General features: G+C 37.0%; 1 protein-coding gene across 1 annotated transcript in view; it reads right to left on the bottom strand.

Annotated features, from left to right (window-relative positions):
• The window catches only part of SEL1L3 (SEL1L family member 3), a 104092-nt gene extending 85943 nt beyond the window's left edge, over window positions 1–18149 (bottom strand). Inside the window, exons 1-4 of the mRNA XM_044680677.1 lie at window positions 17864–18149; window positions 6243–6369; window positions 3294–3415; window positions 2876–2991 (exon numbers count right to left, since the gene is read on the bottom strand). Coding sequence (XP_044536612.1) covers window positions 2876–2991; window positions 3294–3415; window positions 6243–6369; window positions 17864–18134 — 636 coding nt within the window. The 5' untranslated portion in view covers window positions 18135–18149. The remainder of the gene's footprint in view (window positions 1–2875; window positions 2992–3293; window positions 3416–6242; window positions 6370–17863) is intronic.
• Window positions 18150–24374: the final 6225 nt, after the last annotated feature.

The following is a 24374-nucleotide window of genomic DNA, read 5'->3' as shown; positions in this document are numbered from 1 at the left end:
AATTGAGAAAGACAGAGAGAGAGAGAGAGAGAGAGAGAGAGAGAGAGAGAGAGAAAGAGGAGAGGGAGAAAGAGAGAGAGAGGAGAGGGAGAAAGAGAGGAGAGGGAGAGAGAGAAAGAGAGAGAGGGAGAGAGGTGTTTCCCATTGGATTTCAGATCTTTCAAAATCACAGTCTCTCACAAACTGAAGGGCCTTTTATTTCATGTGTGAAAACTCAGGTTCTTTAAAGAAAATGGAACATTAGATCTTAAAGACAGCCTGTTAAAATTTAGCCTACTACCAAAGAGTCCTCAGAAAAAAAAAAAATTTAAGTTCTGTAGACCCTTTATATGTTATCCTTTATCACTCCTCTGAATTTTTGAATCCCGAAGTGCTTTTAAGTTTATATCATATAATGTAGCACTTGATTATATGCTGTACTATGTTTTTTTCTGGTTGTTTCTGTTCTCATTAATGAGAACATCCTTCTCAAAGGAAGGGGAGTTTCTCTTTTAATTTAATTGTATTCCCACACAGTGCCTTGCTGAATGCTGAGAGTATATAGTAGGTGCTGAATAAATGCTTATTGCCTACTTTATACTCAAATATGATGCTATTAGTGATAAATGCTAAATAGTTCAGTGTTAACAGAACAGAAAACAACCTACAAATCTGGTTAACTCAATCAAGTAATTTGCCAAGTCAGTATTTAAAAAAAAAGAACCAAACACAAATTGTTTTACTAAATCCATTGTTCAAACAATTTGTCAAAATGATTGAACTGCTAACTCCAGAACAGAAAAAGTCTGGAGATGCTTGCCTGTGCAACTGGAAAACTTTACAAACTATGTCCATCCAAAAAGCTCTTTGATCTTTTTCTTTGATTACCTATTAAAGAGCCTCTCCATATTTTCTTTCTGTTTCCATTTCTGGACTCATTTGGAAGCTCATCTCCCTGGTTCCAGTCTTCTCTGTTCTAATTGATCCTGGGCAATGTGGTCATATTAGTCATCCTAAAATATCATTTTCATCATGTCACTCCCCTGCACAGAGACTTCCAATGACTCCCCACTGACTATTAAGTAAAAACTAAATTACCCAATGTGGAATTTGAGTTTCTTTACAATTTGGTCCTAACTTACCTCTTCAGTTTGATTCTCTACTACTCCTCACATGAATTTTCCCTTTAAGTCAAACTGACTTAACTCTGTATCTCCTGAATAGTAAACTCTTTCCTCTCCTATTTATGGCTCACAGTATTTCATCTGTCTTGAATGATTTTCTCCACCTATGCAAATCTTGCTCATCCATTTTCTTTTCTCTCCTTCTAGTAAAACTCAGCAGAAATATCCCCTCTTCCATAAAGCCTTCTCTGTCACATTCCAGTCAGTGTTTTCTCCCTTCTCTAAACTCCTATGGCAATTACTGTTCAGTTGGCAATTAATCCTGGGAGTTCCTTGGAATCATGGAAGTTGGTTTTGGTCATCTTTGACTCTTTATTTTTGTTGTTGTTCAGATGTTTCAGTCATATCTAACTCTCTGTGACCCCATTTGGGGTTCCCTTGGCAAAGATACTGGAGTGGTTTGCCCTTTCCTTCTTCAGCTCATTTTAGAGATAAGGCAACTGAGGCAAACAGGAAAGTGACTTTCTCAGGGCCCCACAGCTAGTAAATGTCTGAGACCAGAATTAAATTCGAGAAAATGAATTTTCCTCACTCCAGGCTCAGCACTCTATCCACTGAGCCGCCTAAATACCCCTTGACTGCTTATATCTTGATGCTTTATCTCACCAACCCAGACAGCAAGTTCCTGTAGCACACATAACAGGGGCTCAATAAGATTGATTTTGTATAATTTAAATATTTCCAAAAACAATATGCAATCCTGACCTGTTGTTTTTCTTAGGGAGCAAAAGTGATTCTGATAAAAAATACAAAGAACATTACAAAAATACAAAGAAAAAAAACAAAAAAAAATACTCTTCCACAAATATACAGAAACAAAATGGTACCACAATCTTTATATTAGAGATTGAACTGAATCAAAGGATTTGAACTTTTAATGAAACAAAAACTCCATGGGATAGACTGAAGTCTCCCAGAAAGGAACCAAGTAGTAATATTATTTTTCTTTTCTCTAAAGAAAATAAAAAGAAGAAAGAAAACCCATAAACCACAACCAAGAATGAAACCAGGTATTACTCAGTACACAACAAAAACAAGAAGTCTCTTCCAATTTTGTTTCAAGAAAACCACAAATCAATAATGAAGGTTAGCAAAAGAATAAAGTAACCAGAGAAATGTAGCATATTGACTCTGTATACAGTGAAAAGATGAAATTAGTTCCAAAGACAACAGTCATAGGTTTGCCATAACATGAAAATTTGTTCCATGAGGACACAGCACTGCTATTTGCAATGATTCATGGCACTAAATGTCTGAACAATCTTTTTCTCGCTAGAATTATATCTTTAAGGCTGTCTCTCTGTGATATTGAAACAGCCAGTTAATTCAACACCAACCTATTAGTCAAACCAATGGCCTGGTTGAATTCAGTATTGTGGTGGCCTCATGTAAAATACAACTGAGGCCATCAAACTATTTATCTGTGTAGGGATGGGTCCTCAAAGGGAAGGGATAAGACTCCTAGGTAATTATAAGTGTATTATTGGTGGGATTACTTACCCATTCATATAATTTAAAAGGGACGCTTTTGACTAAGTGGAACGGGACTGTTCTGAATTGAAGGCCTGTGACAGTCTAACTTGGAGCTCACTATCTTCTCCAATAAACTCATTTCTGAAGATTTTTGTGGCTCCCTAGAACTGAATCTTTCACCTTGTTGGCAGAGGATGCTGAAAATGACATAGATTATGGACTATCTACTGGCACTCTACCTGTCCTCCTTTAAAAGAGATATCTAGACGAAACCACTTGTGCAATGGAAGGATAAAGTTAGTTTTCACAGCAAGGTCTTCCCCTTTGACAAGATGCATTTGAATATGCAGGTGACCTAAGAAGATTAAAAAAACAAAACAAAAAACATGAGTTAAAAAAAGACAAAAAGCTATGCACACAAATGGACTTCCCAACATTTTTCAAAAAATACCCCAACGGAATGACCTCATTTCTTTGTAAATAAGAAAATTAGACCAACTTTTGTTCCACTTTAGGCAATATCATCATCTATGAACATTAACTTCTTTAGTTTAAGATTAGCCTTTAAGCTGGTGTGCTTGATAAAGCCTTTTTTTTTTTTTGGATAAATCCTTTCAAAATTCCATTGGGTCTTTGAGGCCCTTGTGTTATACTTACCCTCTTCAGTTAGGAATAGGGATGGTGTGCCATACATCTCATTTGAATCAACAAAGTACAGAATCCCACAGAGATGTGCTTTGCAATGATGCAGTAAATAAAGCCATACTGAAATGGTAAACCTGTAAGAGCAAAGGGGGGGTGGGAAAAACTGGCTTCTTTATCTCAACCAAGAGCAGGTAATTAGAGTTAACAGCTATAAACCAAATTATTTTCTTCCTAATAAAGGGATGACTTTGCTTTCAAGTATGTCATGGGAGCTGAGCAGCAAGGTGGGATTTTTCAAGCCAAGGAAACCACATTAACTTATACCACAGAGGAGGGAGGCTTTGTTGTAAAAATACATCTTAGCTAACATTCTTTTAAAACCCAGTTTTTGTGTCTCTCTGTGAATCTCAGGTGGCTGTTATTTCAATCCTTGATTAAGGTTACAAAACTAAAGAAGGAATAACAATTTAGATGCTGGGAAGACATAATTAAATATGAAGTAATTCTAATCTGAGTGCCTAAAAACAATAATATGATGTTATAATTGGGACTTTTGATCACTTTCTTTCCTACAAAGATAAAAATCTCGAAGAAGAAAAATAGGCTAGATTATAACATGTTCATCAGATGGTAATTGATAATGCCATATTGCTAAATATATTGTTTTTGTGTATTTCCATGCATTTGATCAATTATTTTTATATTTCTAGCTTACCAGTATGGAACAAATATTCCAAATGCAAGTTTTCCTAGCAAAAAAATGCACTCCATGAGATTAGTTAGAGATATTTTGTTTTCTCTTTGTTTCCTTAGCAAGTATTAAATGCTGCTTGAATTTGAAGGATTCATTTTTCTCCTGGACTTTGGCCATCTTGGTCGAAAAAGTAACATTTTATATTTTGAGATGAATAAAGTATGCAAGAAAGGTACCTAATGCACATTTAGCCAGAAAGTTATAGTACTATAAAAAGTATGTATATAACAAAAAATTTTAAGCTAATAATCATGAGTTTGGGTTAAAACAAATATGAGTGCGGAATGATTCAGTGGGTGAGATCTCTAAATGCATCCCTATACTAATTCACAGTTAGGGTTAGGGTTCAGGGTGCCTGGGATGTTTAAGGGTATGCAGACATACTTTATTTTTATTGTGCTTCACTTCATTGCAGTTCACAGATAATTGTGTTTTTTATACACTGAAGGTTTGTGGCAACTCTACATCAAGCGAGTCTGTCAGTACCATTTTTCCATCAGCATGTGCTCACATCATGGCTCTATCTCACATTCTGGTAATTCTCACAATATTTCAGACTTTTTCATTAATGTGTTACAGTGATCCACGATTCTTGATGTTGTTATTATTATAATTACTGTGGATTGCCATGAGCTGCACCCGTAGAAGACAGTGGACTAAACTGATGAATGTTGTGTGTGTTCTGACTGTTCCACCAACTGGTTTGCCATCTTTTTCCCTCTCCTTCAGCCTCTATGTTCCCTGAGACATGACTATTTTGAAATTAGGCTAATTAATAATCCTACAATGGCCTCTAAATGGTCAAGAGAAAGGAAGAGCCAATCAATACACAAACTTCATTGTTATCTTATTTTAAGAAATTGCCATGACCACCTCAGACTTCAGCAACCACCACCCTGATCGCTCAACAGCCATCAACACAGAAGCAAGACCCTCCACATCAGCAAAAAGATTATAACTCACTGAAGTCTCGGAGAATGGATAGCATTTTGAATAATAAAGTATTTTCTAATTAAGGTATGCACAATTGTTGACATAATACTATTGCACACTTAATAAACCAGTCGTGTAAGAATAACTTTCGTATGTGCTGGAAAACCATTAAATTCATGTGACTATTTATTGTAATATTTGCTTTACTGCAGTGGTCTGGAACCAAACCCACAATATCTCCAATATGCCTGTACTGAAATCTTTCAGAATGTCCAGGGCTTGACAATCTGGTCTCAAAAATCAGTGGTAAGATAATCAAACAGATGGAAGCACACAGCTCCCTCCTGACCACCCAGCTGAGAAAGCTCATGAAGATAAGTTATTACAAGGAAGCTTAGCAATAACATACGCTCACTAAACTGACTTTAAGATCTATCTACATCCCAGCAGCATGGGAAGGATTAAATCATTCTGCTAAATCCATCCAGTCCAAGGAGGCATCCCTCAATCTAGCTGAAAGAAAATGAATGTTTTATTGGAATCAATGAAGAGAATCAAAAGTTGCCTGACTTTCAAATTCTCCAACCTAGGAAGAGCGGAGTGAAGGGCAGAAAACACGCTGACTAGAACAACTCCACCTGAAATCTTTGTGTGGCATCAGACCTTGGCCTCACACCTGTTTTCCTATTGTCACTGATCCTGTCAGCTGCATAAAACCAAGGAAAAGCAATAATGCATATGAAAATTACACCAAAATAAAGTTGTACTCTGAGTAATTCTAGTCTTGGTTTCAAAGAATAGATCATGAAATATTTCTCTTGGCAGAAAGTTGGAAGACTAACGAGCAATGAGCTATGTACACTGATGAGATGCAATCATTATTTTATTTAACTATTTTTCTCTGTTACAAGGGAAAGTAAAATACTTGGATGGGAGCGGGGATAGAGGTGGCTCTATCTGTAAATGATTGCTAGGTAAAAATAAAAGCCACCAATAAAACTTAATTTAAAATCAAATAAAAATCTTCCCTCCTCCAAACCAAATGATAGTTGAGGGTTGACAATAATTCAAATAATTCAAGAAAACTGGGTCTTCTGGGCTTATGGAGTTGCTTTTAGGACCTGGAAACCTTAATTTAGGTTACACAGATATTGACCTTTTAAAGAGCATATTAAAAAATGCATGTCTTTTAAAAGACTGCATGAGACTGAGTGTGATCCCCGGGGAGAGTGAGTGAGCATCACTGGCCTCTGGTTTATATTCTCTTTACTTACATTGGATAATCAATATGCTGGCGTCTGGTTGCCTCAAGCTCTCTGTTCTGAAACCTCTTGAACTTTTTCACAATTCCCGTGTTTTCTCCACTGGAGGCATAGGGGAAGCTGAGAATATTGACAATATCTGAAAATGGCAGAAAATTTCAGTTTAATGATGACATAAAAAACCCACATTGCCATCAGAACCCTCCCTGACCCATCAAATTAAATATTTAAAGGAAACATTTTTGAGGTCACTTAGGGGAAATAAACCCCAAACTGTACAAAACTTGATTCATCAGATAATGAAAACACTTGAGATCTGTGTAGTTGCTTCATTCTAACTGGAGACCTTCCATGCATTTAGGCAATTTCATCCTCTAACATGCAAATCACTTAAACCTGGTCTATTATGGCTTTACAGTGGTGAAAGAATTTGTACTCTATCTCTGGAGGACACAGTGATGCATACAGACACAGCCTTCAGAGGAGACCTGGGTTAACTCAGCCTCAACCTGGATGGTCATTAGGTATTTTCCTATGGGAAATAAGGTCACAAAACCAATTCCTGGAACCACAGGATTGTAGATATCCATCTGAGAGATAAATGACTTACAGGTCATCTAATCCAAATCTCCCATTTTAAGAATGAGAAAACTTAGAATCAGAGAGGTAAAAATGACATGGTCAATGTCCCACAGTTACTAAGTAATAGATTCAGGATCCACACTTGAATCCTTTGACTCCAATTTCATTTTCTTACTACCTTTCATTTGTTTTCTTAAAATACTCTGTGGAGTTAGTTTGCTAAAGCCCACAGGGAACACAAACTGTCTCAAATGAAGTATTCAAATCATCCTATTTAGCAGGGCTTCATTTAGGAAAGTAGGAGATACAGCTATGTGCAATGCACCAAATGCAAATGTTAGCACTAAACAACAGAGCCTCCTGATGAGACCCAGGGCATCAGAATTCTGGCTCATCAATGCAGAAAATTCTCAGATATAGAAAGAAAAGAATTCCTAGTTTGTTCTAACTGGGAAGTCACCAAAGCACAATGCAACATCATAGACAACAATGTACATATTTAATATCGCTAAATGAGCCAAATTTTTGCAATCAACTTCTGGAAAATCCACCTGCTTTGTTAACAGGTCAACTCATTGGGGAGTTGAGGACTGTGTGATTATCAATGCTAACAGGAAAGCTTCAGTCTCACCTTTTCTCTTCAGACACCAAGGTGAGAATGGGCACTCTCAACTTTCTCATGGGCCTAGAGGAATCTGGCCAAAGGACTGGAAAATCCACAAGGGATTTTTAGAGAAACTGGACCAATTTCACCCATAAGGTTCAAGTCAGCTGAGCCTTAGCTCGGCTTCCATGGAGTTGTGTGGTGCATAAGACAGACAGATGGCTAAATTGGACCCCTAGGAAACCTTCTGTTAGCAATAGCTGTTGAGTTATCTAGTATGCAGTAGGAACATTTATCAAATGGGAACAGGATTTTACTGCTTTCCAACCTGACTCTAGTAATATGGCCTCAACAAAGATTTCCAAACTGAAAAACAAAAAAAGGGAAAAGAGAAGATAGTTATTGATGTGGGTCTCCTGTGCCCTGGGATTAAAAAGATAGCAACTGATGAAGAGGACCCTACAATAAAAGATTATGTAGTGGGGGGAATTAGTTAGACCTGAGGGTCTAAACTAATTTTAAAGCAACCCACAGACCTACTCTGTCCAACAAATCCAAATTAATGATGATTTACTTTGGAAATGGATAAACTAGACCATGTGCCTGGAGCTTCTATAACCAAAGAATTTGGAAATTCAGGGTTATGATAGATGCTGTTATGGCTTTCCTTCTATAGTTTACTTCTAATTGGATTGGAGAAGCAATCAGTCAACTTTATCATCCATAGAATTTTACAGCTGGAAGAGACTATTTAGCTGCTGTAGTCTCTAGTCTCTTTATTTTAGAGATAAGGAAACTGGGGTTCAGAATAGGACTTCATTAATGTCCCTCAGCTTGTAGCAGAGCCTGGATTAGAACACGAGTATTCACTGCTGGATTCTTCCCACCATATTATTCTCTTTTCTTTCAAATTCACCTTCGAAATCCATTTCATTGGGAAGAACTTTGATTTGATAAATCACACCTGGAATGAGGTTAATGGATAGGAAGACTATGCCAAGATGTTAAAATGCCAAGATGCAAGTTATACCAAAATGCCAAGCTCACTGCCAGTCTTTAAAGAGCATCATCAAGACTCCTGCTCATTTTATTTAGATCATGCAAAAATATGAGAGAATCTGTGATTTCATCGGCATGGAAATGTGCAACTATCTAAGGAAATCGCAGAGAATTTTCTGAGAAACTGAGAGATTGAAATGACTTGCCCAGGGTAACATTACAAACGTTATTGGAAAGTGGTGAGTTCTTTTCATTGGAAATCTTCAAGCAAAGGCAGAATGACCAATTGCTGGATGACTTGTAAAGTGGAATGTTTTTTTCTGGGTGTGGATGGGCTGTACTTGTTGGCCACTGAGATCTCTACCAACTCTGATGTTCTGTGATTCTTTGAAGAAATGAGTACATGTCCGAGTCTGATCTGAACCACACCACAACTCATTCAGATCATAAGTCCACTAAAAGGAACCATTAAACACAGAGTGTGCTGTGGCTGCTGGGGTTCAGTGAGACGAGCATTAAAATTAAAAGCCATCCAGAATCTTCTCTAGCCAGGTTTTCATGTAACTGGATGCATTTCTTAAAAGGCAGCACAACATATTATTTTGTTGATATTTTCAGAAGAACATGAAGAAACAAGAACTAGTATAGGGTAGAAGGAGAGGAACTAAAAACCTAATAAATGGAACTTATAAAGAAAAGAAAATTGATGAGATAACCAAATAATGTTCCTTAAGTGTAATACTGAAAGCTTTTTAAGAGATGGTCAAAGGATCCCATATTTATTGACCCTAAAAGAAGAGCATATGAAATTCACATCAAATCAGGGAAGTAAACTAGATATTAAAAGACCTCAACTCTTAAGTGAGTTAGAGAGGAAACAGAATGTTACTTATTAAAAATCTTTAAAAATACTATGTAACTACATAATCCAGATAAAATTGTTTACCATCTCCAAGAAGGGTAAGGAAAGGGAGGGAGACAATCTGGATCTTATCATTTCAGAAATTTTATGTTGTAAATTGTTATTACATGTATTTGGGAAAATAAAATACCTTTGAATAAAAAATAAAGGAACCTATGTGCTAAAAGAGTTTAAAAAATAAAAGAATACTTTTAACCCCAGCTTCCTCAAAGTCAGAGAAAAGGACTAGAAAAATTTAAGTCCCTGAGGGCTCTGAGAATTTATAAAAATCTATATAAAACATAGATCCACAGGGCGAGGAGAAACTTAAAGAGATTCTCCATTCCCTTCTAGATGGTTATAGTTAAGTTTGTGATTCTTGAATAAAGTGAGGCTGAATTACAGAAGAATCATAATGTCTGAGATTTAAGAAAAAAGTTGCATCACAAATGTTTGGAATTTTTAAAGGCAACAATCACAAAACTATAATAATGGTATGTCATTTACCTGCAGAAAGTCCACAGCATGAACTGGCATATTTATAGGGATGGTTAAAATCCCATTACCACAAAATCTGCAGGCCCCCTAATTATTTTTACTGCAATGGAGCTTAGTTAAAAATTAATACATTCCTAGAAATCACATTCTAAGTCTATAACTGAAACAGAGTAGGTATTTCGGCACTCAGTATGGGATGGAAAGGACACAAATTTGAAAATGATGCAAGACTGGGAAGCATAGCTAATATTCTGGATTACAGAATTGAGATCCCCCAAAAAATCTCAAAAGGCTAGAACAATGGATTGAACTGAAAGAAGATAAATGTAGAATCTTCACTACAAGTTTTAAAAACCAACTCCCCAAATATGGCCTGAGGAGTCGTGGCTAAACAATAATTCAGCTGAAAAAGAGCTGGGTTTTTAGAACTGCAAATTCAAAATAAGCAAAAAAGTCACAGCACTCACACACACATACACACATATAAGCCAATGTGATCTTTGTCTTTGTTAATAGAAATCAGATAGAGAGAGGCGATAATGTCTATATACTCTTCTTGGACAGACTTCATATGGAACACAGGTAGCAAGATGGTGCCATAGGGCATAGAGCACCAGTTAAGAGTCAGGATGACTTCAGTTCAAATTCTGCCTGTATGTTGTTCTGTCCCCCTCACCCAAGTTGTCCTCCTTGGGAACAGACTCCAGCTTATAAGCCCTCCTTCTAGAAACTCTCTCCTTCCTAAACTTTCCCAGTACTTCTTCATTATGTTTTTCTTCCTAACTATCTAACCAGGCCTTCTAGGTCTTCTTTGCAGGATCACCATCCATGTCCCAAGTCTTCTGAATTTAACTCTATAAACTCTCTCTGATGGTATCACTTCTCTGTTCAATGTCTCCATATTGCCTCTGGGATAAAATTCATAATCCTGTTTGGGATTTAAAGCCCTTCATCAACTTTTTTCCATTCTTTCTTTCTAGGATTGTATATATTACTCCTCTTGGTTCTGTATATGCTCCTGAAAATTTGGCTTATTTGTTGTTCCCATTTCTTGGCTCTTGAGTTTTCCTCCCTCATGCCTGAAATGCTCTCTCCCTCACCTTTGCCTCTAGAAACTTCCAGCTCACCTTGAAGGCTCAGATCAAGAGTCTTCTTCTCTGTGAGGACCTTCCTGACTCCCTACACTGAATCACTTTGGATTTATTTTTATTACATCTTATATTTACTTGTCTATGAATATCCTATATCATCCATGTAGAAATGTATGTTTCTTGAAGGAAGGGACTGTCTCTTCATTATCCCCAGAACCCAGCATACTGTTGGACAAAAAGCAGGCAATCCTTGTAGACTGAATGAATGCTCCTTCTACCCAATGTTCTGCCCAGATCTTATTGAAAGAATTAATCCAAACAGAATTCAATGAAAATTCTCTCATTCTACATACTACTCATTTGTTAAGATGGCTTAAGATTACATTAGATTTTGGGGTAGTCATATCACATAGTTGATTCCCTGCAAGTTTGTAGTTCACTGAAACTTCAACTTCTCCTCTCATGAACAGTCTAACCGCACTTCCCTATCCTTTATTTGGGCACCTTATTTTTAGACTCCTCTCATTTGGTGCTTTTCACATATCCCTCTTATTGGAGCTGGCCCAATGTTCTAGCCTGTTGAGATTATTTTTTTAATTCTTATGCTACTTTCCAATTTATTATTGATCTTGCTCAGCTTTGAGTCATCTGAAAAATTGATAAGCATTCATTTAAGTCATTAATAAATTATTTTTCTAGTGATATTGATTATAATGAAGTTTTATCAGTATTTATGTTCTGCTGGGCATCAGTGGCAGTCAAGGACCATGCAGATCTTCAGAAGGTAATCCTTTAATATGGCAAAAACTATTTAGGGCAAAGCTCCACCCTAAAAGCACTGCAGCATACAATAATAAGAAATCAAATATAGCAAAAACATTAGTAGGAACTCCTAAGGAATAAAGATAATAAACAGTGAACCATCAATAACCCCTTGTCTCCAATGCATGAATTACCTCTCTCCCTCACTTAATTAACAATGATTTAATGAGCAAGGGGGAGATACCTTTTTGCTAGTCCATCTCTGTATTATATTAGTAGATAAAGAAATAACAAGGTATTCAATCTACTTCAAGAGTTATAGAGGTTGGAGAAAGAGTAATTACTTATTTCATTTTATGTTTCTTGGGAGTTTGGCTTAAAAGTCAAGGCCAGATGGCTCTGGAGGGTTCGCTATTAATGGTTCTGCTATTTTCAAGTCACCTTGGGAAGTACACTTATACAAGTGATCAACACAGTGATGTCACACCAGCCTACTGGCTCGGTTATACAGACCCAGGGACCTTAATTAGAATAGCAAGAAAACACCTCAATTCAGCTCTGTATTTCCTAGAGAAAATGATCTCCTGTGATAAAAATGAATGGAGAGTATATGCTGGCACAGATGCATCAAGCATGTGTTTGTGTCTTATAAATCTTCATTTAAGCCTGGATGGAGACAATAAAGGCAATCTTGACACATCACCTCAGAAGGAACACAAGAATACTGGTTCCTGCTAGTAAGTGAAGAATGCTATGGTAAGCAATTAGAAATGTGACAAAGCTTGTTGCCCAATCACTAAAAAAATAGTTCAGGGGACCTTTAATAGTTCCTGCCACCTGTTAAGGCTTGCCATTTTCCTATGAGTAATAAAACACATCAGTGAAAGCTTAGATATCCAATTCAAATTAATCATTTTAAACACCTACTATGTTCAAGGAACCATCCACTGTCTGGCAATCTATATTATAAATAATTGGTACAGAGTTCTGAGAACTACAAAAAGGTTTATGATAGAAATGGGGAACTTTGAATGCTATGCCATGCTGTTAACAGCCATACCTGCAGTCAAAAGACCCAAATTTTATTTTTAATTCCTCTTTCTGTATTACCTCTATGACCTTAAGAAAAGTCACCTCACTTGCCTGGGTCTTAGTTTCCTCATCTGCAAAACAAGGAGTTTGGATCTTATGCCACATACCACAAAAAGCTTAAAATGAATATTAACTTTAATATAAAAGGTCATACCATAAAAAAATAACTTAGAAAAGAACAAAACTAGGCACTTTTCAGAACTTTGCCTAAAGGGAATATGTTTAACCAAATAAGGGACAGGGGTGATCACAAAAGATTAAAATCAATAGTTCTGATTATATTGAATTGAAATTTTTTGTACAAACAAAATGAATGCAGTTAAGATAAGATGAAAAATCACTGCCAGGGGAAAACTATTTGCATTAAATAATTCTGAAGTGGTTTAATAGCCAAGATTTATAGGGAATTAATACAAATGTATTACTAAGTGCCATTCTCCAATGAATATATAATCAAAATATATTAACAAGCTTCTCAAAAGAATCAGAAATGATTAGCAATGATATGAAAGATTTTTCCAAATCACTAACTTAAAAAAAAGAAATGTGAATCCAAACAACTCTGAGGTATTGCCTGCTACACAGCAAAATTGGAAAAGATGACAAAAATGGAAATAACTAGTGTGGAGGGGTTATGGAAAAACAAGAACACTAAAATACTATTAGTGGAGTTGCAAATTATTCTGCCCACTCTGGAAAGCAATGTGGAATATTTTTTTAAATGTCTAAAAAAAAACCTATCTTCAGGTCCAGAAATCTTGATACTAGGTATACACCCCAAAGAAGTTAAGAAAAAAAAAAGACAGATATGGCCCATATACATCAAAATATTCATAGCAAAACTTTTTGTGGTAGCAAAGAACTTGAAAGAAAAGTAGATAAAAATTGAGTAGAAAGAGATTTTTTAAATTGAAGTACATGAATGTAATGGATTCTTACAGTGCTTTAAAATGTTTACATAAAGAATTTAGTTAAGTATAGGAAAACTTATATGAACTAATACAGAATGAAGTAAGCACAATCATAAAAATAATGTACACAATGTCTACAATGACATAAATTGAAAAAATAACCAAAAAAATCAGTGAATACTATGTAATTTTAATGACTCAGGTTGACCCAGGGAAAAGAGCTAAGAAATTACATATCCATCCTTTGTAGAGGTTGGGAATGATGCGTGTGCAATGTCACATATACTGTCACATATATATCTTTCCAACTCTAAGAATTCTATGAATATATGAGTCACTTAAAAGGTGATTGAGTGGGGCAGCTGGGTAGCTCAGTGGATTGAGAGCCAAGCCTAGAGACGGGAGGTCCTAGGTTCAAATCCGGCCTCAGACACTTCCCAGTTGTGTGACCCTGGGCAAGTCACTTGACCCCCATTGCCTACCCTTACCACTCTTCCACCTATAAGTCAATGCACAGAAGTTAAGGGTTTAAAATTTAAAAAAAGTAAAAAAAAAAAAAAAAAAAAAAAAAAGGTGATTGAGGAAGTTCTTCCCTTGTAGAGATTCTACAGAATCAATATGGAGTCAAAACCAAGGCTTCTTACTCACATCTCATCAAAAAAATAGGTGCCTTTGGTGGGTTATATCAAATAGCTAAGTATGTGCTTCTTGGTTTTTCAATTACTGAATTAATTCCAGGCCACCAGGCATAACTTCAAGCTAATGCTCTCATCCTATTTCTGACTGTGCTAAGCATAGTGAGTGCAAGTGTCAAAGCAAGTACCCCCTGAAATAGCAATGGAATTTACCCACTAAATTCAATCTCTATAGGCTTTCATTGGTAGACCATATCGAAGGACCATAAGATGGTAGAGCTAGACATGGAAGGGACTTCGGGATTCATCAAGTCAATTCTTTTACAGATTTTACAGATGATGAAATTGAGGCCCAGAAAGGTTCAGTGCCTTGTCCAAGGTCCTGAAGGTAAAGGTAATGCCAGATGGGGATTTCAGCCTAGGTGCTAGGACTCCGAGTTCAGGGCTCCATGCTCAGCCCTTTTTCACAGCACTACATCACTTGGGAATGGTTTTATTATCCAGACTTTTTTTTTTGGCTAAACACACCCCTCCACGCAAGGAAAGCCAAGAGTTAATTTGGGGATCTTATGCAACTAATCATGTCTGCAAGAGATATATCAGGGCAATCATCTAACACCAATTCTTTCGGTAGAGGTGGTTACTACATAAACTGGGATTTGTTATTGGGAGCTGGCTTAGAGTTTCAGCAGTTGAGATTATTCTTCCAGGCTTACAGACAAGCGTGTAGTAATAAGGGCTGAGCAAAAATCTCCAGAGCTGCATCTGTGGGGATATAATTATAAGGGGTAGGCTTTTTCCTTAGAGAAGATGTAGAGAAAAACAATCCATGAGCACATGGCACTTGCAACATGATCATCTTCTAAATAAGCATTAAAAAACTCTGCTTATATTTGGGTAAAAGATCTCTAATAATACTAATCTGCCATGGGTACAAAGAGACTTTGACTCACCCTGAATATTTCTATAGAGCAAAAAGGAGAGTATAAAATAAATATATGTGTACAGTAGCCCACAAGCAGAGCCATCACAATACACCAAACACTTGACTGACTGTGTATCTCCGGAAAGCCATGTTGCGGCTGGAATCAGATGGTGAAAGGGGAACTGAGCCTGAAAGAAATCCCACCCACTGAGAACAACTTATCAATACTCTGCCTTCTTTGTCCCCTCTTATTGTTTTGAGCTGATACCTGTTCACTTACCAGCCAAACAAGGCTGTCCTACTGCGAATAACACTAGGGCTGGACCTTGTCCAGTCCCCAGCCATAAGGGAGAACACATCTTCATGCTTTCCTTTTGAAGACTATTTTATCTTCTCTTTTGGTTTTTCTTTTAGGAATAAAAGTGCGTACATGTTTCTTTTTTGGAAAGGGGGACAAATTAGAACAATGTTAATGGTATGGGTTAAGAAGTCCCTTATTTTGGTCTGCTCTAAACACTTATAAAGGCTTTCTTCTGAGTTAAAGTTGGTTATATTGGCTTGCATCCCAAAGGTAATACTCCAAAGAAAAGCTGAGGGAAAAAAAATCCCACTGAGCTATTTCTGAGCATTGTGAATATGGAATAAAGAAAAAGAATTTCACATTTTAAGGTTATGTTCAGAAGCTCTGGGAACTCGGTAAGCTCATAAATGACTTCATTTTTAAACTTCCAGCTCTCGATTCATTCATTCTTCAATGAGAAATATATGATTTGCCAAACATGAAATGGAATCATTAAGCCATAACAAAGTAGGAGGCAACTGAAAACTGTGTACTGCATATGCCCAGTGCTTCATTCTTCGTAACAAATTAGGTACCCACTGTGTATGGCATTCCAGACAGATGCAAATATGAGATTCTGATGGTATGAAGTATACATATTGATCATCAAAATAAATGTGACCCTATTTATTCCAGACGTTTAATTACATGCCCAGGAAGGGAATTAGATTTCTTCTCATTGGTATCAATATATTTATAGCCCAGTAAAAGTACAAAGTCCTGCCTGTCTATTAAAGAACAAGTGAGTATTTCTCACTCACAAAGAGTTACAATTAAAATGAAACATGAATGTTACAAATATACTATTTTCACTAGGACAATTTTACTCTAACTAGATCACATGGACTGATTAATTTTTTCATAATGTAAATAGTGTAATGGCAGTATCAGTAAAATGTTATAGCTTCCCCTAAATCCCACCCCTTCATAGGATCTTTGGCAGAAATTATTTTATAAGAGACAAAGGTATGGAAACAGGAGGAGGGAGACAATGGCTCATGTTCCTAAATCCACAAAGCGCCCAGGGGAACCCCCAAAATGTGGAAGGTGGCAGGATCCTTTGATTTAGAGCTGGATCAGACATTAGAGGTCATGTAATTCAACTCCTTCATTTTACAGATGAGCAAACTGAGGCTAAAGGAGACAGAGATTTGCCCAACGTCACATCAGCAGTAAATAACAAGACTGGAATGTAAGCCCAGATTTTCTGATTCCAAGTATTTGTCACATGAGAAGGGTCAGAGTTTGATGAACCTTTATACCTTTCAGATCTCACTTGAATAAGCAATCGACAAACATTTATTAAGGATCTACTATGTTCTAAAAACTCTGGAGATACTAAGACAAAAGTGGAACAGACTCTGTCCTCAAGGAGATTACTTCCTATCAAAGAGCATCATAACTTTTGCCCTTTGACCACATACTCTTGATGGGCTTGACAAGACTCAGATTAAGTCCATACTGCTAAAGGGTTAGGTAAAAAAGTTGGTATGTTTTTCAAAATGTAGTGTAGCAAAAGTATTCCTGTTTGATCTCAGTGATTCTGTGTAGACAAAGTAGACCATCCATTGTCTAAGAGCTGGTACCAGAATTCTCCAACTCTAAGACTTAACTACACATCACCATGGAATCACAGTGAAGTAATTATTCATTCAGAGATACAGCTTGGAGTATACTAAAGCCAGCTTTTGAGCTGGTTGTTAAACCTTCAGTGTGAACATTTATACCCTGGAAATTGGCAAAATATAAATCAGGGCTTGATTTATTGTTCTGCTGATTTCCTAGACTTAAGAAAATGATGGAGAAAATGTTAATAATGCATATTAAACTTAAAAGTGTGTGTTATGTACATTTTAGGGGGAGAACTGATTGTTAAATGTCAGATATATATAGCCATGCTCTTTCCCTTAATTAGTGCAAGTGGTAGATAGGAATAATAATGTAATTCCTTTTGGGGGGGGGAGTAGTGATTTGAATTTTGCTCCTGCATTTCTATGCTATTAAAAACTGGAATATTCTATCTTATTGACACTTTCCCCGATTTTTTTTCTTTTCTTTTCTCCTTTGCCATTCTTCCCTTTAGCTTCAACTCCCAAAAAAGTATGAAGTAGTACACAGAGATCAAAAACAGAGAAGGGAGTCTGGGGAATAGTCAGAGAAAGGGAGTTTGCCTTTTCTTTTTAAAAAAATCCTCTCTTCAAATTCTACTAAAATCATAAAATATTTTTATGTCCCGATATTAGTCATCTGAAGACAAAGGTGTCCTCCCAAGAAATAAGACCATTTTACCTACCATTTTCAAGAGGGCATTGGGGTATCTTGTTTGCCTGTAGGTTCCATATGTAGTCCATGTTCCATTCAAGGCATACTTGATGATCTTTGAAAGGGCGTTCAAAAGGTGGGACTGATTTCAACAAAGTGAAATTCTTTGTGATTGCGTGTAAGAAGTTTTCTTTCCATCTTGCACTCAGATCCCCACTGTGCTTGTGAGTGATCCAGGCATGGAGTATCACAGCAGAGACTGAAATGGAGTGTCTGATGAAATAATCATCTCTATAAACCATGATGCTTGGGAATTTTACATGCACCATTTTAATTCTCCTAGTATGAAGATGTTTCTCATTCATCCATCTCTTCTTATACACTGGAATGCTACTTCTGAATTCAGATGAAACAATGGCTTCAAAATTGACCACACAAGGCTGAGAACATAAATACTGAACTGAAACTTCAGAAACATTGCGAACATTTCCTTCGATAACAATGACATGAATAAAATCTTTATAAATCACACTTGGCTTGGCTTCTGGGATCACTGATGTAGTCAGGAGTGTTTGCCTACCCAAGGTTGGCACAAAGTTCTGAAAGAAAAAAAAAGGATTAAATCTTTCGAGATCACTTCCTCCTACAAATATCACTGATTTTTAAAAATCATCTATTTTGTCAATTTTAACACGGTGCCTGGTTCAAAGTAGGTACTTAATAAATAGTTGTTAATTGGCTGATCTGCCCTACAAGAGCTTGTGCATTTCACAGGGGGAAATGTCTAAAACATCACTGACTAGAGAAAAAAAATCACACAAACTAAGAATTGGCTACATTAAAGTCTTTTTAAGTCCATTCCCTGGCACAGTAGCAGCTGCTAATCAAAATGCTACTCTCTGAGCAATGTGGCAACAGTCCACAGAGCTGCTTTCCAAAAGGAGAGCTATGACATAACAGGGCTGGCAGCAATTGAAGTGGCTGCTAGAGTTTAAAAAAGAGACACCCCAGTTTCAGATGCTGTAAAGCTATTGTCATGACTTCAAAGAGTGGTGGTCAGAACCTGCCAGGATTCATCAGGGAGAAGGGATCAAAGTGCACCCCAAGGGTAAAGTCAACAAGAAGGCAAAAAAAAGGTCCAACCTTCTCCCCATAATTTCAAAGTTGTAGACCAGCAGGAGACTTGTATTGTTCTAAAAAAAATCAAACATAGGCAAGTTCAGACCAAGAACAGCCCTGCTCTGCACCAGAAATATTTTAGCTGCCTATTTGTTTAAGGAAGAGAAACCAACTGTTAGCCTAGAGTCCCTTTGGCCAAAATTTGCTATGGCTCCCGGTCTGGCCATTTCTTCCAGGAAGAAACGGATGCAGTCTTGTCAGCAGACCAAGCCATGAACACACACCTAAATTCAAGCTGCCACCCAAAAATCAAAGGATAAATAAAATTTGAAAACTGCTCTGAGCACTGCCCACTTGATTCTGGATAAAAAGGAAGAACAAAATCTCTTCCCTACCAGATACTACTGTCACAGTGGAACATTAAGCCTGCCCATTGGTGAAAGGGGAAACTTCTTTGGCCCAAAAGTCACTTCTTTGGCCAAGTCATAGGAAATGGGTAGAAAGTTACATGGGCATATAAGTTCTGAGAGCCTCTGAACAGAAGAGGTGGTTGGCAGACCCTTTAATTTTCACTCCTACAGTGAAAGGATTAAGCTACGATTTCACATATATAGATAAATTATAGGTTTAAAGCAAATATAAGATGATCTTATAATTAGTAAGTAGTAAGCTTTAAAGAAAGATTGAAATTGAATGCTCTTCTCTAGGAAATGGTAATAGAAATGATGGTAACAATGGTAACAATAACAGCATTTGAATGATGAGTCAATTCATTTTCCAAGCTGTATAATGATGTCCTTAACAGGAAAATCATACTGTTTAGATTGACTATTCAGCTGACCCAAAACTGGTTTAGACCATAACTTGATTTAGAGCTCTTTTTTTTTAACCCTTACCTTCCTTCTTGGAATCAGTATTTTGTATTGGCTCCTAGGTGGAAGAGTGGTAAGGGTAGGCAATGGGGGTCAAGTGACTTGCTCAGGATCACCCAGCTGGGAAGTGTCTGAGGCCAGATTTGAACCCAGGACTTCCTGTCTCTAGGCCTGGCTCTCAATCCACTGAGCCACCCAGCTGCCCCCTGGAGCTCATTTTTTAACTGAGGTGTGATATCATCAAATGCTTGCTCCAAAAATACCAGTCGATGAGCTTATGCGATTACTTTAGCAAAATAACAGTTCACATCGGCTCTAGGACATGCAAATAGTATGTAAAAGAGTATGCTTGGTATCCTGTTTCGGAAGGATGACTTTAAATAACTTCTTCACTTTTTAAAAAATTGTGTTACTCTTCCATGCAGCATTCTACAGCACCACCAAATATCTCTCTCATCCTTTGGTATTTGGCATTGAATAAGACAGCATAGCAAAATCTCAACCCAGATTTGGGGAGAAACATTGTTCTGACCTGCTAGTAATTTCAGTTAAATAGGAAAGAGGAAAGCCATTTTGTTGTCTCATTATTAAATATTTCTAAAATGTACCAGTCTAGTTCTCTGTTTTTTAAGTTTATCAACATATTTTGAACTTTCATTGATGATGACCTCAGAGTGTTTGAGTTGCCAGGGGTTATCCTCGTGGAAATACATGATCCTCATTCAGTCCCATAGACATAAATAGAAATAAATATGAAAGACTAGAGTGAGCACGCAATAATCCCAGGATGAAGCTTAGAAGTTGTTTACTTAAGAAATCCCTGGTATTTTTCTTTCTTTCCTTTAAATTTGCTACCTTTGAAAGCTGAATGTGCAAAAAGAGGTCTAGTTAGTTGAGGGTTCTGATTATTTCAATACTGATGATTCCAAGTTGTTCAGTATTTAGGTCTTTAAAGAACACTGAGATAATAGTATTCTAAGACACTAATATTACAACATAGAAAGAATGAGATAAATAATCTGTAAGTATATTTTCATATATATGGACACACTTGCAGATACATATATACCTCAGTAGTTTGGAGAACTTGGGATTCTTGTTTATAAAGGGACTTGATCAAGGGAATTCTCCACTCTCCAAAAGGTAAATTTGCTAAGCATATCTCTACTAAAGGGAGTGTGGCTATGCAAACTATAGTCTGAAGGACAAAGACAAACTCCAGATCATTTTCTGTGACTAGCACTGGGATGACTCCATTGACTGGGACTCTAGAGAGTAGCAACTGCTAACAGGAGCACTCATCTATAAAAGTGAGCCACCAAACCTATTCAGTTCCTCTTTCTTGTATTGCCTTTTCCCATGTACCATATTTTTTTCCTGGAGAACATTTGGGAATTAGGGCAAAAAAGGAGGAGATCTTTTCCAGCCTCTCTCACCACAACAGGAAATTATGACTTGCTGAAGAAGCACAAGATAAATTACATGTGTATATTCAAATAGCCTAAGAAGAATTTCTGAACCTCAAGTTCTTAAGCTTTCTGAGCAGAGATTAGTGATGTTCTGATGGAACTTCTCATCTCAAGAGACTGCAGCAGCCAATAACAATAACAGAGTTCCTGAAGATACACATGGAAGAAGCAAATATACTATGATTGTCACACTCAGCCCAAAATTCATGGACAATATTTCCGAGCTACAAACTCCTTTGAAGAGGAGGTAGGATTCTGATTCTCTAACCAGCATATTTCAGAACCTAATCTTCTAGCCAAAGAAGGAAGATTTTTTGAGCAGTGCCGGGTTTGGGGATCGCCATACAAAGAACCCCTGTTTTTAAAGTTCCTGAGCAATGTACTTCTTGAAGAAAGAAAAGAATCACCCATGTAGCTCTGGCAGCTGAAGAAGCAACAAGTCTTAAATCCATGATGGCAGTGAAGGGAGAAGATAAAAGTACATCCTCCTATTACAGTTATTTATTCACATAATGCAGGTCTGATAGAAAAGGGGGATGGATGCCTATTCAGGAGTTGCAAAGTGTGTTTGCCTCAAGCACAGACAAAACTATTAGTTATAGAAGGTCTATGTCATTGGTGGGAGAGCTAGAGATTTGCTGGAGTGTCAGAATATTGCTCTGCTGATACCCTCAAGATCAGTTCTTTCTGAGGGGAACCATTGTGATTGTTTTATGTGTTTTCTGTATTCTCATATAGGCTCCCAAGAGTTATGTGAGTGCTTATATGTTTTCTGTATCTGAGGGCTCCTGTGAGCCTCTTGTTTACCCTGCATTTCCTGTGGGGGTGAAATAAAATCTATCCCTTATTGGATATTTATGTGTTACCTTCAAAGGTCATACAGCAAACAGGGAGCATATTATACACATCTATGAAACTCTACACATAAACATATTTGGAAATTTCCCAGAGCAAAACTGAGTCAGAGTATAATCAACCAAAAGAAAAAAATCATCCCATTGGTCAGCCATGGAGAATCTGACCTTCTCTACGCATACTCTGAGCCTGAGAAACCTTGGGCCGTGGTATATATGTTATTCAAGATGGAGGTCCCCATTTCACTCCTGTTTCGTCCAGAAGATTTTGTATGAAAGGTGGAATGGAGTTAACCTGACTAGAACAATACAAGAAATATTTCCCAAAACAAGAAAGAAAACTGGTTGCAAGGAGAAGTAGGGGTCACTCTCTTCAATGTATCCTTTTTAAGAAAGGTCTATTGTTAGCAAAAGTTTTACATATCAGAACATATTTGTGGTGTATCACTTACTATTCAACAGTTTGGCAATTCTAAAATAGTAGGTTAATGCGATATGCTAGGGAGATCACTAAAAGAATAGTAAGGAAGAAATGTACAGGCAGTGGCTCAAAGACTAAAATTTTCTAGTTCAGTGAATGGAGCAAGAGACTGATGATTAACCTTGAAGGAACAGAACATAGCTTGTCCAGAGTGTGGGTTGGATCACTTTCCTGTCTTTTAGGACACATGGAGCGTGTAAGCCAGGGATATTGTGGGTTGGAACAGGACCAATGTGCTTATAGCCATTGTCTGCAGGATGTACGTAACCAGCACCTATCGGTGACACATCATACTCTAAATATTGATTATGCTAAGCCAATTTCCTGGCATGTGTTATGCGAGGTTATTAAACATTTCCTGTTAAGGGGAAAAAAGTCCATTAATTGAAGAATGGAGTTTCAGGGTAAACTGTGTATTTAAACTTCCTGAATTTATTCACATGCCAGATTGTATTAACATAAAATAAAAACAACTCATTTTTATTATTAAATATTAGACCTTAATATTTAATGCTGGCTACAGCAAATACATATCACAGATCACTGCTACAGGATCTAAAGCAACAACTCCACACAAAACATTACACCAAAAGCCTTCCTATTACTGGTTTGTTCTCTCACTTCCACATACCATCCTGTTGCCTCAGTTCAATTCGGCTTCTTCGATTTTTTAATTCATTTTAATTCCATTGAAGAACTATTTAGTAAATGCCTCGTTTTTACAAGGCACCAACCTTTTACAAAACTGAACGTAACAAAGGAACAAAAAGGAAAGAGGAGGAAAAATTCAGCAAAATTAACAAACACACTAAGCTTCATTCCCTATTCAATATCACATGCTCTCCTTTCCATACTGGGCTTATATATCTCCTCTTTGATTCTAAATGCAATATTACATACCCAACGTCTTCTGCTTCTGCAGAGAAGAGCAGAGTATATTTTCTCGACTCCTCCTTAGATCAAAGTTTGATCATAATAATCATCCAGTGGTTTTTTAATTTATTCTTTCTAATTATAGTTATATTCATTGTATATATTGTTTTCCTCATTCTGCATATTTTATTCTGTATCAGTTCACGGGTCTTCACATGACTATTCTCCATATGCTTCATTTCCAATACATTACATATATTTATACACTACAACTGGTTTAGCCCAGTACTACAAATGGTTTACCATTTCCCAATCAATCAGGCATCTACTACTGTTGTTTCTGGTTCTTTCCCACCCCCAAAAAAGTGCTACTAGGAATTTGGAGGAGTATATGGGACCTCTCTTTCTCTCTTTGACTTCCTTGGAACATGTGTCCAACAGTGGGATCTTTAAGTCAAAGTGTGTGGTGCTTTTTTAAAACAGCATCATCCCAAATTATTTTCCAGAATGTTTAGACCAACTCACAGCTCCAACAACAGTATATTAGTGTGCCTGTCTTTCTTATCCTCCAATCAATACTAAGACTTTGATGGTGAAGGTTGACCCTAGGGAGAATTGTTAAGTAGGGGAAACTTGTTTTAGACAATTTCCATTTAGTATTTGTTCATTCCTTCCTCCTAGGCAACAAGTCTTCTCATAGTCTCAGCTAGCTATGGAGTGCTCTTCACCCCTCTGTTACCAATGTTTTATGTTCCAGAACTTTCCCACTTTCTTAAATTCCTCATTTCCCATCCTACTTCCACACAACAAACAAAAATCTATTTGTGAACCCTCTTCTAAGGATGTCCTGAAAAGCTGATCAATTATTTCATGC

Source organism: Gracilinanus agilis, chromosome 6, assembly GCF_016433145.1.
Source record: "Gracilinanus agilis isolate LMUSP501 chromosome 6, AgileGrace, whole genome shotgun sequence".
Taxonomy (NCBI): domain Eukaryota; kingdom Metazoa; phylum Chordata; class Mammalia; order Didelphimorphia; family Didelphidae; genus Gracilinanus; species Gracilinanus agilis.
This window is presented reverse-complemented; position numbering and strand designations above follow the sequence as displayed.